General features: G+C 35.7%; 1 protein-coding gene across 1 annotated transcript; it reads right to left on the bottom strand.

Annotated features, from left to right (window-relative positions):
* Window positions 1–8,176: 8,176 nt before the first annotated feature.
* LOC107103046 (protein shisa-5-like) lies at window positions 8,177–11,644 on the bottom strand. Its single transcript, XM_015402560.1, has 5 exons — window positions 11,626–11,644; window positions 11,214–11,367; window positions 10,961–11,112; window positions 10,000–10,143; window positions 8,177–9,175 (listed from the first exon to the last, which is right to left on the bottom strand). The coding sequence occupies exons 1-5, from the start codon at window positions 11,642–11,644 to the stop codon at window positions 9,033–9,035; spliced, it is 612 nt and encodes a 203-aa protein (XP_015258046.1). The 3' UTR covers window positions 8,177–9,032.
* Window positions 11,645–14,579: the final 2,935 nt, after the last annotated feature.

Here is a 14,579-nt window from a genome sequence, read left to right as displayed (position 1 = left end):
TCCTAGAGAGTCAACCTTGTTTGGGTTATGTTTATTTGTCCAATTACTTTTGAGCTCCTAAAATGTAGAGTGTTTGTAAAGAAATATGTACAATTCCTACATTTTCTATCAGATATTTTTGTTCAACCCTTTAAATTAAACGTTACAATCTGCACTTGAATTCTGTTGTAGAGGTTTCATTTAAAATCCAATGGCATGCAGAGCCCCACTCGCGAAATATTGTGTTACTGTCCAAATATTTTTGGCTCTAACTGTACTTTTGCCCTTTGATAGTTAAAAAGCATTTTCCTGTTGTATTTAGCAAAACAGGGTAACCTAGACTGGATGGATAGTGCATATGTGTTTTCAAATCTGCAGCAGATTCTTTGTTGGGTTTCGGTCTCAACTTTGTTGTGAAATACTTTACACTAGGAAAGCTTTAGCGTAAACTATTTCATTGCAGCTGTGTTGGTGTCATTATCTTGTTGTCTTGGCACTGATGACTGGCTTAATTGTTTATTCTATTCACCTGTCAAGCTCCGCCCAGTTTCTCATCACCATTCATCTGTGTCACCTGCTTCAGTCTCTATTTTATGTTTCTGCTTCCAGTCATCAGTGCCAGATTATTTGAGGCTTCGGTGAAAGTTCTCTAGCATACCTGATAGTGTTCTAATTGCCTGATCTTGACCCGTTCTGCCTTTGGACCTCTGAGCCTACCTGCTCCTCTCCCAATCTGTTTGCTTGACCTTTTCTTCAGACTCTTGCTAGGTTCTGCCTGTTAACAGAACATGGATCTGCTTCCTGAGACCAACCTGGATGTCTCTTGGAAATTCTTCAGATCTCTGGTCTTCTGGCTCGATTTTCTCTGAACTTCTTTGACACTGGTTTTGACTTTGTCTTTTGGATAGTCCTGCCTTCTCTAGTCTGCTTGGATCTGTTCGTCATCCAGTTCTGCAGTCTTCAAGGCTTCACTGTTTGGAACACTCTGGGCTGCATTCGTCATGTGCTGTTGGCAGGTGTTCAGCTGGAATCCATCCCTTCCTCTGGGCATAGACTGAACTTTCAGACCAGGTTAGTGACTCATGCGTTCTTAATGATTTTTCCGTCAGATTTACGTGGTCACTAACCTGAGGTTTTCCTCTGCAGAGGCTCCCGCCTTAGCTGTTCCTTTGTTTATAATAAATGTTTTTGATAAATCGGTCTGTCTGTTTGCCTTGAATTCTGGATCCTCTGTTCTGAGCTTTGATAGTTACTTTATTTACATTTATTGCAAACTTCTACCCTGATCCTAAGTGCTTTACAGTCTCTAACAGGATTTCTTCAAGGATTACATTTAAGTTGCTCGATCAATATTACCATCGATTCTAAGATTGCTACGTGTCCCTGCTGAAGAAAGGCATTCATACAGCATGATGCTATAATTCCCAAATTTTACCATGTGTCACTGTTTCTTCATAATTAGGAGACTTCAGGGCCACTCTTCCATCCATAAAAGACATTTCATCCCAGCAGTGAGTGTCCCGAGCCTGTAACATTATCAATGACCCCCCCCCACACACACACACACACACACACACCCCCACCATGGACTGTTCCCCCTGCTGCCCTCCGGGAAGAGGCATTGCAGCATTTGATGCATGTCCAGTAAATTCCAAAACAGCTTCTTCCCCACCGCCATCAGACAGCTGAACTGTTGAGAAAACTCTAAATCATGTCAAAGACTGCCTCACACTGGCAACACCAAAACAAACACTGCATAATTGCACCATATATATTTAATGCTCCAAACTTCCATATCAATGCGTTTTTTTTGCACCATGTTTTTTCTTCCACGGTGTTTACATTTGATCACTGCTGCACTTTAAGAAATGGAAATGTCATGAAAACTCTCTGTATACAAAATGACAAGAAAGGTTGTCTAAGTCTACTTAGCATTTTGAATGCAGCTCCAAAGACCTAGCTTTAGTGTTTTCTTACCAAAGCACTTCCTTTAACATGTATGCAGCCTCTCCTGTGTGGTTTATAACAAGCTGGTTTTGAGAGAGCTGTGCCTCTTTAATCTATACAAATGTATATAAACTCAAATTTCATTTCATGTCTAGTAAATTATTCATATATGCTAAACAGGAATGGTTTTGTTAGGGATGGTTTTATTTCTGCTCAACCTTGAAAAGGAACAGATTTTTGAAGTACATGACTAAGAAGCTATTTTTCCAGCTAAGCTCTGATTCTCTGCAGCTTCTCACTGGAAAAAATATTCATTCATCTTTTAAATCTACTTAAGCATATTTAGTTACTTCAAAATATGTTAGCAGGGTAGGACATGAAACAATTGTGCAAAGTTAACTAAACATGCTTAAGTAGATGCACAAGATGCATTAATAATTTTTTTCCTTGCCCAACATGTTATTTAGGTTGATGTATTTGCACATGTGCCATGCTTTGCATTTTCAGATGACTGATAAACCACATCTTTGTGAAATCTATATTAAAATCCTTCATAACGTCATCCTCGACATGTCTTCCTAATAATGCTGTTTGTTCACCAAAATTCCCTATAAAACATCTGAGGCTTTCGTAGAGCTTCTGAATTTATACTGAGCATAATTTGAACCCAAATGGAGTATGGAGAAAAAAGAAAAAAAGCTGTCATATGTGGAAACACTGTATACTGTATATATCCCATGCACCTTTTTCTTCCTTTGGCACCTTCTTCTCCTCTTTTGACTATCTGAGCTGATGTAACGAGTACATTTCTCCCCTGTGAGATCAATAAAGTCAATCAATCAACCAATTAATCAATCAATATATGATCATTAGATCACTTATTGGGAAACCAGAAGGGTTAGAAGACAAAAAAAATTACTGCTCATCCATATTCACAAACATGGACTCCCCTAATACTAGAATGTTATACACTCTAAAAAGCATGCAAATCCAACTTGAATGAATTGCTTCAATTGGGAACAACTAATTGAATTAAATTTGCCCTGCTTAAATTCAAGTTATACATTTAATAAATTAAGTTTGATCAACTTCATTTAATTGCTTGTCATCGATTGAAGCAATTCATCTAAGTTGGAGCAGCGTTTTGTTTTTAGCGTATCAGTGCCATTGGTATCCTGACTTACTGAGAAATGTTGGTCAGGAGAGCCAGCTCCTCCGGACAAGACTGTGCCTCTCACCCACATGTCAAGGATACAGACACTCCTTTAAAGAGCATATTTTAGATGAAGGAAATGGATGGTTTGAGAGAGGAGAGAAGGAGGCCACCTCCTCCAAACAAGAAAAAAAACACCTCTAAACAGAGAAGGATGCCTTCCGTTTTGCTGCAGGGACTCCTAAATTCCCTGAAAGGATGAATAACTATTATTTCATTTTATAATATTGAATTTCTGCTCAGAAAAACAACAACATCTGCATTAAACCCGATGCCCAGTCAGTTTCCAACCACTTTATACCTTCTTGTGTGTGGCCTAACAACTCTGAACCAGGCAGCAGTAACAAAGACCTATTGTTAGGGGGGTCCAATCTACATGAAATGTAAATCAGCAGAACTGCATTTCACAAGCAGATTTAGAACTTTGAACCTCTCCCTTACTATCTTTGTACTATCAAATATGTTTGGATGAAGGATAAACCTTTTTCACTAACTAAAGTCCATTTTTTAACCTTGCTATGTCCTGGATGACTTAGAACCCTCAGGTTTATACCCATGTAGAGAATTAATCGAACAAGATGTTATTTTGCGGTATAAGATAAGAGATTGTTGAACAATTGCTTCGACGTTTTAGATTGGTGCTCAGAAAACAGTGTGGAAATGCTGAACTTAGAATGCTGAACTTACCAACAAGGCACAGAAATGAAAAGCAGGACAAAGCTGCCAAGGCTGTTTAGAGAGAGTTGAAAATTTGTGATTGCCGTCATAAAGAGTAGCCAATCAAAGAGGAAAGATTAGGGAGAAAAAAGGGACAGTCAGGCCTAGAGAACAGATGTAGGACTCAGGAAAAAGTGACTGGACATTAGGCAGAGGCCGTGACGCTTTGAAGCCACTGAGCTGTTTCGCTTGGATCAGTCTGTGTGCAGCTGTCGGTGTGTCACTTCAACTGTTTGCCTCTATAAACCTCACACAAACAGATGCATAGCAGTCACACAAACAGGTGAGATTCTTAGACCATACGGTGGGTTCACCCGAGTTGTAGTGAAAGAACGAGTTGTGTTTTTTTTTTGTGTAAAGGAACTCTTGTGGTATTTTTGGAAAGGCCATTTAGTTTAAATAACTTTTTCCCTCATTCCAATTTGTGTGAAAAAATAACCCTACCGACATTTGATTTTTGTTTTAGTGTTTTTTTTGTTGTTGTTGTTTACTATAAAGATTGTTCTTTCCCTTAAGATGACCAGTCTTTAATTTCTCTTAAAATGTTTGTTTCATTATGTTCATATGTGTCCTGTTACATCAGTGGTCAGAAAAGTTTGCAAACCAAGCTGCTAAGTCTTCTAGAAGTTTAATGAAAGAAAAAAAATTATAAACATAAACAAAAAACAAGAAATATACACTATATACATAAACGTTTTTTTTCTAATAAACTAATACCTTTGAAAAATTGGTGACCGCTTAAAAATGTAAAGCAAATAGATGCATAGATACATTTAGTGTCCTTCTGCTGTCAATACTGTGCTAAATTTGCATTAAAACTGATAAAGTTATTAAAACCCACAGGAAAGAGACCAAGGTGCATTGTTGTAGACCCCAGCTCTTCTTAAATACCCTATGTATTACAATTTATCAGTATCTGTTCCTTTGCTTCAACTATGTCTTTCTTTTTATGTTCATACCAGCAGCTCTTTAAATTTAAACATTACATTCTACATTGTTAGTTGAAATTGTCGATAGAAAGACAAAGGTTTTACAACCTACTGAGAAATCATCAAAGGGTTGGAATTATTTCAAAATATTTGCAGATTAAGAAGGATAAGAGTGACAAGATTAGCGTCTCTGGGTTTCAGCATTAACACGCCCGCTTCTTCTAACAAGGACTAAGATCTTCTCATGTGATACAGCTGGTTTCATGAACCGGTGTTGACCTCTGTCTGCTCCCTGCTGTCCTTATGGAATCATTTTCAGACTACTTTTTTTTCCCTTAGCATTAGATCTTTTTTTTTTAGTAAACCTGCTAAATATATATCTATCCACTTCTGTGTGCTTAAACAGATACAATAGGCAAACATGATTCTTACATTAAAAAGGCAGTTATTCATTGCTGTCTCTACATAACCTTACTAATTGCTTAATTTCTTCTGTAAAGATATGATAAACCTCTTTATTTGTTGGCTGAGAAATATGTAATCCATCCTTTGTTGAAGTCAGTATTTGTTTAGCCATATAAGAAAATAAACACAAATTGTTGGACTTTTCAGAAGTACAATAGAAAGGTTTCTCTCTTTGAAACATGTCAAATATATCTTAGAATAGTATGACTGAAAAAGACAATTTTATGATTTAAAATTAAGGCTGTTACTTTATTCCAAAACACATTTTACTGACTGATAAAACCAGCTAACCATCAAACATTTAATTTCCATCTTTAAATCCATCCATTGTCTCTAAGGTGCAGATTCTAAGCTGAATTTTCCTGTAGTCTTTATATATGTATTATTTCTTTATATTTGACATATTTCAGTTTTTTGCCATATACTTTTAATGCTTACTACACATATATGAGTTTACGTGTAGTTTAAGTTCTGATCAAGATAAAAATTAACCAGACTTCTCCTTATGGTTCTTTATTGTTTTTCTCTTTGAAACTGTCATACATACTGTGATAAACATACCTTCTTATCAAGAGTTGAACTGGGTTCATATGCTTTAACTGATACAACTTTTGCATTTAATAATTTCTTTTGACATCTTCTTACTGATAGACATTGCAGGTGTTTATTATCTGTATTGTTTTTCATTGTTTTGATTAACTCTCCTTATTGTCGAGATCAATGCACTTTAAATCCTTTCTAATATACAGTATATGCCCTATAAATAAAGTTGACTTGGCACAGACATTCAGTATTACAGCATGTGCGTGTCTATTTGTAGTGTGTTGAGAACCATTACTTTGAGACAGAAATATATGGAGGACTCCACAGAGCTGTGGAGCAATAAACAGGACATGTGGGATGTTCAGAAACAAGCTGAAAATATGTTAATGGAAGCTTGGGCAGGAAGCCAGACACCTTTTGACAGAACAAAACCCCTTTTAGCAAGAAATGAAGAAACTAAAATAGAAGAAAGGAATGGAAGAGCAGAGAAAACTACAAAGATGGCCACATTTAAAGATTATCTGCCAGAGTGAAATCCCACCAGAAGACCCTCATTAGTAGTCTGAGCCGCACTTCAAGGAGAGGGCTTGTTTCTGATGGCAGCAATGTACAGTCAGGGTCAGCTTTCTTTATTTAGTCCCTCCACTGTGATAACAGAAAGCTGCAGTCAGCACTTTTACTGTATTGATTAATGAACAGCACTATAAGAGGGAGGGCTGCCAGTTATTATGGGATTAAATGCATTCCTATCAAGCCTTGCCATTTGACCACACACAATCCCGCAGTTAGAGGCTAAACTGAGAGCAAGCCTGCTGGTGTACTAGTAGATATTTAGTAGTGATATAACCTGAAATCTGGAGTTAGACGATATATTAAGTAGGCATATGAGTCATTTTTTTTCCTAGATGCTGTAAGGAGAAAACGTAATCCCTCTGAGTAATTGCTGCAGTGCCGCAGAACTATATTTGTCACAGTGTGACTTGTCTTCACTCTGAGTGGTACTTCTCTTTCAGCATGCATGCTGGTTTTGCTATGTGTTTGCTGTAATGAGTTATACTATTATAGATTTCCATTTGTCTAAAACAAACAACAGGTTTAACATAATGTTTTTCAATTACTGAGCCATACTTTAAACCCCTCCTAAAAAAACAACAAAAAACAAGTGTTTTTTCCTTCTTTTAGGTGTAACCTGTTGTTTCAGTTTACACAATGTAAGGACCATTTTTTTTATAAATTAAAAAGTATAAAGTGAGCATATAATTGTCTTAAGGTGGTCCAGAAGGTATAACCCATGCTACGGGCTGCATTCCCCACGAAAATCAGCATTTGTATATCTTTTTCTATAGTGCGTCTAAGTCAGTCTGAAATGCTGCAGCCTGGCGTGTGACTGTCTAAGAAATCCCCTTTTTTCAATTCTCTGTTACAATTGCTTATGGATGCTTTTAACAAAACTATTCGATTGACAATACTGTTATGTTTAAGGACAGAGTAAAAATTGAAGCAGAAACACTAAAATAAAGTTATCGGACAAAAAAGTAAGTACACCATTTCATTTGACCTGGAAACATTGAGCATAAGACTGTATTTTTTTACTTTTACTTATCTAGTTCAATCTAATGGAAAGAAAATAATTCCAGGTCATAACGTTTATTCAATTCACAGTTGGTTAGCTTTGGAAATTGCAACCTTTTTTATTTTCATCATTTTTGTTTTTGCATTCTTCATGTACATTTCTCTTTAATAAATCAGAAGATTACCACTGCAGATTCCATTTATTTCAATAACACAATTCATTAAGTAAAGCATATTACACCAATTAATCACACACTGATTGATGTTTTGTTTCCAGGCCTGTTAATTTTCTGCTTATAGTTAATAAAAACATGGCATTAAACACTAGGATATTCCAGCAGACCAACACAAAATAAATTTTTAACACAGAAATGTCGGCTTAATGAAAAGTTTCTTTAATACCTGCTTAAAGGGAGCACAGTTCTAAATGGTTTTTTTAAGTAACAAAAAAAAACCTCTTTGGAACCCATAAATCAAATGTCTTACACCTAGAGATATATTGATATCAGGCAAAGATATCCAGACTTAATTGAAATTGCAGGTTTGAAATGAGTTTTAATTTATTAATGGCAGGAAGTTCACCAATCCAACCTGGTCCAACGTAAAAATATATGTGACAAAAGGTGAATAGAGCTGTCTTTTCATATCTAATCTTTGTTATTATTTTTTCTAGATACTTATATTGAAATGATATCCTGAGGGAGTTTTGTTTGCTATCATTCATTTCAGTTCTGGAAGGAAACAGAGGAGTGTAATAATTTCAGCACTAATGCAAAAGGCTTACACAGCAGAATCATTTCAGAATCAGTCAGCAGTCCGTGTCTATTAAACAATTTTTTTTATGAAGTAAAAAGCACATTTTAGACTTAGATGCACTTATGAACTCGTAGAATATAGACTGCTTTTATACCTGATTTAAGCATAGTTACTACTGGAAAATCTGTTTACTTTTTTCAATCAGAGTTTACTGATGAGCCTCTGCAGAGTTTGTGTAATTATTTAGCATTCAAACATGAGTATTGCTATTTAGATCATGTGACTACAAACGTATTAAGCTCCCTCCAATGTATTAACAAAATTAGTGGGGACACTAGTCTGTGGAGCAAAAGTTTCATTTAAAAAAGTCAGCCAGTGGCGCCCTCTGCTGGTAGGCTGGGTTAGTTGAGGAATCCCAGTCAGTAGTAATGTCAATCTATTCTTAAATAAATGTAATCTTATTAATTTTTAGGTAAACAAAGACAGCATAAAAAAAGCATGAATCTGCTTCATATAGAAACTTGCTATATTATGCAACAAAATTCTATTTCTGTAAGTAGTGCAATGTTTCTTGCAATATTAAATCTTTTTTTTCTTTAGATTGTCTTTATCATAATTTTATTGCAGCATAAATGTAACATGCTAACGTGCAAAAATTTGAGAGATAATTAAAATGCTCTGCAGAGATATGGAGCAGAAATAAATAGGTCTCTTCAACATTTACCACAAGAGTATCCATTAAAACGATGAAACTATAAACATTGAATATAACCTCTGGGTATACATGCCTTTTAATTTAACACAGTAAGCTTTGCAGGATAACTACACATGACCAAAAGTTTTACAGATCACACTGATTTTGCAATCTGGTCTTTATAATATGCAGCATAACTGAGTGAGCAGCTTTCAGCTTAGGATGGTGGTCCATATGAGGGGTTGTAGGGGGGCTGTGAAGCTTCCTCTGGTAGCTGTGGTGCATAAGGCTGGTTGGGAGGAGTCAAAGGGTACATTGGCTGCCCTTGTATGTAGGGAGCTGGAGTGTACGATGGAGAAGCTAAAGAGATGAGACACAATTATTATTTAATCTGTTAAAGAGATTAATATGTTTTGAGGCATGTATCACATACTAAAAGTTTCCATATCCAAAGAAAACCTTTAGTTTTATCTTAGTGCTAAGCTGCCAGAGCAATACTTTATACTTGCATTTCCAGACCTTCTGCGTTACATTAATGCACAGTCTACAGTTTACATAGTATATAGCTATGTACTATATATTGCATGTAGTATATTGTATGTTTTATGTTGTATGTAGCTATAGATTCTGTATTCTGTATATATATCTATTTCGTCTGCACCATCAACACCAAGTCAAATTCCTTGTAAGTGCAAACCTACTTGGCAATAAACTTAATTCTGATTCTGATTTTATTTTATGAAGTATATTCTGAGCTTACAGCCTCAGAGTATGATGTACTTCATCTACTTAGTTAAACAACCACAAACTAAAGCTGCTACCTGTTGCTCATCAACACCTGTGTATAGATCACGTATCAGAAGATCTTTATTAATTATTAAGTGTCAAAAAATACTATCTTTACAGGCTATAAACATTATATAGACTGTAAAGTTGACATAAAAAGACTTGTCATAAAAATGTATATATAATACATATAAATGATTACTTTGTGATATTTTAACACCAGTCTCCTTAAAATGAAGTTTACTGATTCTGATTCTATGCTAAAAGGAACGGACTGCAGATTTGCATAATAGTTAGATTAGAAATTCTAAATCCTCAGATTTGTCTATCATTATCATTTTTAATCAGTCTTAGAGTGAGGGTCTGAAATGAGATTTTGCAGCTAATGAACAACTTACTGCACTCCATATATGATGGCGGCGGGGCACTGGGCATCGCCAAGCCCTCTTGTCCCGAAACAGGCTGATATCCCGAAGGGGGTGTTGGATATCCGGATGGTGAGTAGGGAGGCTGGGGCATGCTGGCTACAGTATTTGTTACCGCTGGAGAAAGAAATACATTTACTCTGACTACATGATGGCAGATATGTTTGACCACTTAATGTTAAAAAGTAAAGTTTTCACACAGTGAAAGACTTTTTATGATAAGATGCTGAGATGTAGACTTATATGACGGATATTAAACAGGATTTTTTCACATCTTACAAAATGTGTCATTGTTGTACTTTTAAATCTTGTCATGTTACACTACACACTTTTAAGTGTTTTATCCAGATTCTATGTGATGAACCAAAAGAAAAATGAACCCTCAAAGTGTAACTACTGTGATATAATCATATTTTCCTTTTTTTTTTCTTCTTCTTTTTTTTTTAACATAAATTAAACTTTACCATAGTCAGTATATTACCTTTTTGCTCTACAGTATCTGCAGGCTTCTACAGTAAAGGAGAATGCATATCATATCTGAGAATTTCGTCTCAGCTGATTGCTACACTCTACGAATAAAATAGCAAATCCTGCTACTGGCCTGAGTTGGTTCACAAGGTTCCTATCTGGCTGTCTATAAACAAAAACCCAGGATATGCTCATATTTACCCCAGACCATATTCTGGAGGTGGATTATTACATTTTAATTTATGGATATTAGAGTAAGAGGCCTTTAAAAATCAATACAGGCTAATCTTAACAGATTATGTATAACTTCCTTTCAACTTAACTTTGCTTTGCGCTGGTCTATCAGAACGAAATCCTAATATATGTCCAGCTTTTTGGTTTTTTTATGCAAGGCTGTATTATATGTATCTGCATCACTAAACCTGCTGTTTGCAGAGGCTTAACTGAAGGAAAATTAGTTGCTTACCTGCTTGCCCGCGGTGGCGTTGTTTTTTACATATTTTGTGGCAAAGGCAACAAGGGACGACACAGCAGACGATGAGACACACACAGATGATGGCGAAAACAACTGCAGCTGCGATTCCCACAATCAAACCAATTTTACCACCGTTAACAGGCCTACAAAAAAGAGAGCAAGCAATGTTTTTGATTTGTTTAGTTTTTTGTTTGTTTGGCTTTGGAATCATTTGGATTGAAGGAAAAGAAGAACTGAGACATACCTTTCTGGACATTCATTCTGTTCTTCCTGAGTTAAACGTTTATTTTTGTCACTGCAGCAATATCTATACCAACAGTGACCACAGCAATATTTATCACACTCCACCGAAGGGTTTAAATTATTGTTTGAATCGATGTATCTAGTGCAATGATCCGCTGTAAAAGATATAGTAAAAGAGATTACTGACAATTATGGAAGCAGCATGAAAGTGTAACACTGATCCCTGTGAAAAGAGGCAGAGCTAGAGATCTTGTTGTGGATAGAAACATAACTGTTTACAAAGCCCCCATCAGAGCCATGCTGTTCTCTACTGTTTAACCAATTTATCTTTACAGTTATTTTTTTTTTCTTGAAATGTGACTAATGAGTGCCTAAGCTAACAAAAAAAAGACAGAAATGATAGGAAAACTCACCCCATACTCTTTGTACCATAACCAAACAGAAAATAGTGAAAACCCGGAGCAAAAGACCTGAGACCCTAACTGCCATGATGCACAACTCTGGGAAAATGAGACTAACCGCAATGAGATAGCTGTTGGAACCTGTGAGACCCACCCAGAGGCAACTAACCCAACAGCATTCCTAAACACATGGAAACACTTCTTAGCTTTAGATGGTAAAGGAAGGTCAAACCTTTTAACTGATCTAAATGACTGCAAGTCTTTTAGATCGTGGTCTGTTATGATTTCCTTCTCAGGAAAAGGTTTAATAGATTTTATTTCTCCCAGGGGTTTGGAAGTCTTCAGAGCAAAAGGTAAACTTCCGGAGCTGACAGGCAGTAAGAGTCACAGAACAGGTTATGTCGGTCAATGAAAGGCGCATTAATGCAACAGCAGAGATTCAAATGCCCTCAAATCCAGATTTTCTGGTTATTTTAACCTATTAACTTAACACTCTTCAGCATTTAAACCCCAATATTTGTAAGAAAACATACAATAATAAGATATAGATAAGTACGAGTATTTTTACACTACTATAAGAGGAGTATTTCTATTTTTTTAGCAGAGAAGTCAGACTTTTTCTTCATTCAAGCTATATTTTAATTATATGTCCTCATACAAAGCTGACAAACCTTCTTATTTTTATGGAAACTCAAACTGAAACCAGATTCAGACTCTTAAGATGTTTTTCTCTTCTGCAAGATGTGATTGCAAAAAGTACCTCTGCCCAGATTTGCTTCAAACTACAGTACATTATGTTTAATGTATCCACCCAGTCTCTACAGATCTCTTTTATTAAGCATCTAAAGGCAATGCTGCAGCCTCTTCCTCATACAAAAAGGAGGGGTTTTTTTAATTCCTCATTGAACAAGCACGTTTAGTGGATTTCTACTTCTGTTTTTACAGCACTGCAGACCTTATGTCTTTTTGTAGTTGGAAAAGTCCCTTCACAATATTTTATTTACTTTGGAAATGTTTTCACTTAGGCCTCACACCTGCCTGTTTAGAAGAGAGAATAAGAATTCCCAAAACAAGCCAGACTTGTTCCCAAGGTTTATTCAACATTTTACTCTGTTCTTCAACTGCCTGTAACTTGCTTTGATTAACTGCATGTGGAGACCTTCACAGCTCTTTTGCAGTATCTAAATAGTGGGAGAAACCCTGTCTAGATTAGAGCTGGGAAGAACATCGAGCTGTGTGTTACGATCTGTCTTGTTCTCATCTTTGCAAAGATAAAATAAAATGCTAAATTACCATTGATCGTCTTTATTTAACTGGATTGCGTTGTTGAATACTTTTTCCCTAAGACACATTTCTACATCTGGTTTTAATTTTATCTGTATCTTTCTTTAAAACCAATAGATAATAAAGATGGTCAATCGGAGCTGTAATTATCTCCCAATAATTAATTTCACAGGGTGTGAAGTTGATTGGTAATTGCAACTTTTCGAAGAAAGAGATCTTATGTTAAATAAACCATATTTAATCGTGTGATTTATTTGTTTATAAACCACATGATTACTTGGTGATTGGTTTATTCAAACCGAGTACCCTCATAGCAGTAGGGTACTTGGTTCGAATCTCCCTGGAGCGGAGGTCTTGAACAGGGGGTCCGTGACCCCTAGGGGGTCCACGGAGGTACTGCATGGGGGTTTATATTCCCCCCTGCAATTTTTTTCCACTAATTGAAATGTCTTTCAATAGACATTAACATGAATTCAACACACTGTAGTAAACAGATAAATGGAGGCAGAAGATGTCTTTCAGTCATCAATGCACACATTCAGCGACACACAGGAGCTGTTTCAAGCTGGGAACCGTTTCATTCACAACACCTGTCCCATTAACGAGGAATCAGAATCAGAAATACTTCAATAAAATTACTTTCATTACATTACTTCAAATGTAGTAGAGTGACTATAGAACCAGTTTAATGCAACACAACTTCATACAATATATATAATTAGGGGGTCCCTGCTCCATCTCACCATGGGTTTGGGGGTCCTTGGCCTGGAAAACTTTGAAAACCCCTCCCCTAGAGCAATACTGAAGTGTAAAAATGTGGTTAAGCATCCTAAAGACTAAAATATAAAAAAAATAAATAGAAATAAATTTAGAAAATAAATCTTTTTTTTATTTAAAACTTATGAAACCAACTCGTAGAGTTGAAAAAATATCATTCAAAAAGTATATTTTTAATGCAAGTAAATAAACTTTTTTTTTTTATTAAAACAACAAGGCATGTGTAGAAACAAGCTACTGCAGGTGTGTGTGGTTTTTGGTGCATTAAGGATTTAGTTCATTTTAATTGGTTTATTCCAAGTCAGGCACAAAACATACAGTATTATTTAAATATTATTCTATAGAATACAAAAAGAAAGAATAATTTTAGGACTGGGATGAAGACAACGTATTTGCTCCCTTCATGGATTTCCATAAATAATATGGTTGCTTCCATTTACAGCTTCATAACCAATTACTCAGTGGCCAATCAATGGAGCAAATTATATCTTTAATATACGTGAATGGAAAAAAAAAACATATGCAATATCTGTTATAGCAACAACTACATATCAAAGGTCCTTTAATATATAGTTGAACATTTATATACTGCAGTTTTACATTGTTTAATCAATTGTTTCAATAGCTAACTATATCCTGGTATAAACTGAAGTGGGAGTCCAATATAAATTTATTAGAGAAATAAAAAATACTCTTCAACATACATGGCACTAATTTTGGAATATTTTATATTTTAGAAAGCTATGTATCATGACAAAACCACCTCATTGGGCCGGATTTATCAAGATCCAATTTTGCGCGCAGTAATTTGCGCTCGCAAACTAAAATTTTGCGCGAGGGGCTGAACCATATATATATATAAACTTTGGCATCCTTTATTCCCTAAGGTGGTATGTGGCTGAATT

This window comes from Cyprinodon variegatus, unplaced genomic scaffold (assembly GCF_000732505.1).
Source record: "Cyprinodon variegatus isolate N-32 unplaced genomic scaffold, C_variegatus-1.0 Scaffold34, whole genome shotgun sequence".
Lineage (NCBI taxonomy): Eukaryota > Metazoa > Chordata > Actinopteri > Cyprinodontiformes > Cyprinodontidae > Cyprinodon > Cyprinodon variegatus.
This window is presented reverse-complemented; position numbering and strand designations above follow the sequence as displayed.